Consider the following 2,059-nt stretch of genomic DNA (forward strand, 5'->3'; position numbering starts at 1 on the left):
TAGTCTGTGATTTTTTTTTTTTTTTTTTACAGTTTTGACCAAAACCTTTTCCATTTCTTTCCATTAACATTCCTTAAATTAAACTTCTTCTCCTTGTTCTCATCATCATTTGTGTTGATCTGCATTCATTCATCTTCTCTCCCGTCTTTTCAGGTTCTTCCTGATGTACCTCATTAACAAGGATGAAACTGAACACACGGGGCAGGTATAATAGTTCTCCTTTCTATTCAAATTGCACCATCCAATCAAAGTGGGAACAAAGTGTACGACAATTTTGCCGTAATTGCCCAAATCCCACGTTCCCTAACATATCCTTCCCTGACGGTTCCCTCAGTCACGGTGACCTGTTTGTCCTGAGCGTTCGCTGTCGGATTGACAAACCTCTGACGTAACCTTTTCAGAGGAAACACAGTTATTTTTTTTCAGATACACAGATACTTTATGTTAATGAACTTTCAACATCTGGTCTGCACAAAATACAGAGCTGAGGGGAGTGAGGAAAATGAAGAACAAAATGGAGGATGAAGGAGAGATCTGGGTTGAAACTATGATGGTATTGATTATGTATATGAAGGCTAAGGTGGTGCAGTGGCATGCCCCCCTGCCTGCCATCGGATAGTTCCGGGTCAGTGTCGCGGGATGTCGTAGAATTTGTAAAAACAAGTATAAAAAAAACCCTGGGAATTCCCCCTGTGGTCTAGGCCTCTATCATCTTAACAAAGAGTTAGTTGGGGTTTAAATCAGTTACTAAGTGATTGATATAAGGTTTAGGGTTCTGAAGTTAAATATAAGGGGCGTGTCCAGTAATATGTGAACCCACAGTTCTTCTTCTACTGCTGTGATTATATCATTCCTTTCATAAAATCTCTTCTTCTTCTCCATACTTTTATTGTTATACGAGTTGTTAAGTTAAAACAAACGTTTCCTTTCCATGGTTCTGAACCCTGCTGCTCCTCCTCCTCCTCCTCCTCCTGCTCCTCCTGCTCCTCCTCCACTTTTGACATTATTACCCACATTATTACCCACAGAGCTGCAACACGTTGGATATTTATTTTCTCTGTAGACAGTTTTTTTCCTGTGTGAAATCCCAGTGGAGCAGTTGTTTTTGTTACACACAGATCAGCCTGTCTGGCACCAACAACGGCGCTACGCTAACTGTCACTTGAACGCACCTTTCTGACTCATTGTGAGGCCCAGTTTCAAACACTTTTTGGACCAGGTTTATTTCTACTGTGTCGATCGAATTTGTGTCAACAGAACAACGTTGTTCAAACTCAGGAAATAGTAAAATATTAGCTCCACTCTGGCAGTGGTGCCTTTGTGGCTGCATCTTATTTAATGTATCATTATTTTGTCTTTATGTTATTTAATTATTTAATTATCCATTACCGCTAAGATCTAACATCCAACCAGCTCACAGTAGTTTGGTTATTTGGTGCTTTTGTTCCTAGGAACCGTGGACAGATGTGCTGTGTTTAATCTGTCACTACTACTACTTAGATTAATGAAGGAACTGTTGTTGAAATATCTGGAAAATGTTCCTTTAACAGATCACACACAGCCTGAGACTGAGCCAGAAAAAAAAAAAAATCCATGGACGCTGGTTACTTTGTTATTGTCTGAAAATTGACCATATATTGCGACTCTCTCCACTTTGTCAGTGATCCTATGTGTGGAAGATGTACCAGGAGCGCTGCTGGGAATTCTTTCCTGTGGGGGATTGTTTCCGTAAACAATACGAGGATCAACTGGGATGNGACTGAACATCACGACGTGTGTCTAACGTATAATATCTGTGATCTTTGGAGGAAGTTGACGCTGGATTGTGGGAAATCTTTGGAAATGTTCTGGAATGTGCAGAGAGCGAGGAATAAATGTCACTCATTTGTGTTTCACTGTGAGATTATCATGCAGCGCGGCCTCTCTGTCAATTACCCGGCTAATTCTTCCGATTCAGAGACAAAACTATTCGGAGCGGTGTGACTGTTACACACACACACACACACATGCAGCTTTATTTGACGCAGCGGAGCGGCTGAATCCAAATTCAGATCAGCAG

The 2,059-nt window shown here is 41.1% G+C and overlaps 1 protein-coding gene across 1 annotated transcript in view; it reads left to right on the plus strand.

Annotated features, from left to right (window-relative positions):
• LOC103387261 (ryanodine receptor 2) overlaps positions 1 to 1,756 on the plus strand; it is a 57,369-nt gene extending 55,613 nt beyond the window's left edge. Inside the window, exons 103-104 of the mRNA XM_025060946.1 lie at positions 154 to 205; positions 1,662 to 1,756. Coding sequence (XP_024916714.1) covers positions 154 to 205; positions 1,662 to 1,664 — 55 coding nt within the window. The 3' untranslated portion in view covers positions 1,665 to 1,756. The remainder of the gene's footprint in view (positions 1 to 153; positions 206 to 1,661) is intronic.
• Positions 1,757 to 2,059: the final 303 nt, after the last annotated feature.

This window comes from Cynoglossus semilaevis, chromosome 12 (genome assembly GCF_000523025.1).
Source record: "Cynoglossus semilaevis isolate Cse_v1.0 chromosome 12, Cse_v1.0, whole genome shotgun sequence".
NCBI classification, from domain to species: domain Eukaryota; kingdom Metazoa; phylum Chordata; class Actinopteri; order Pleuronectiformes; family Cynoglossidae; genus Cynoglossus; species Cynoglossus semilaevis.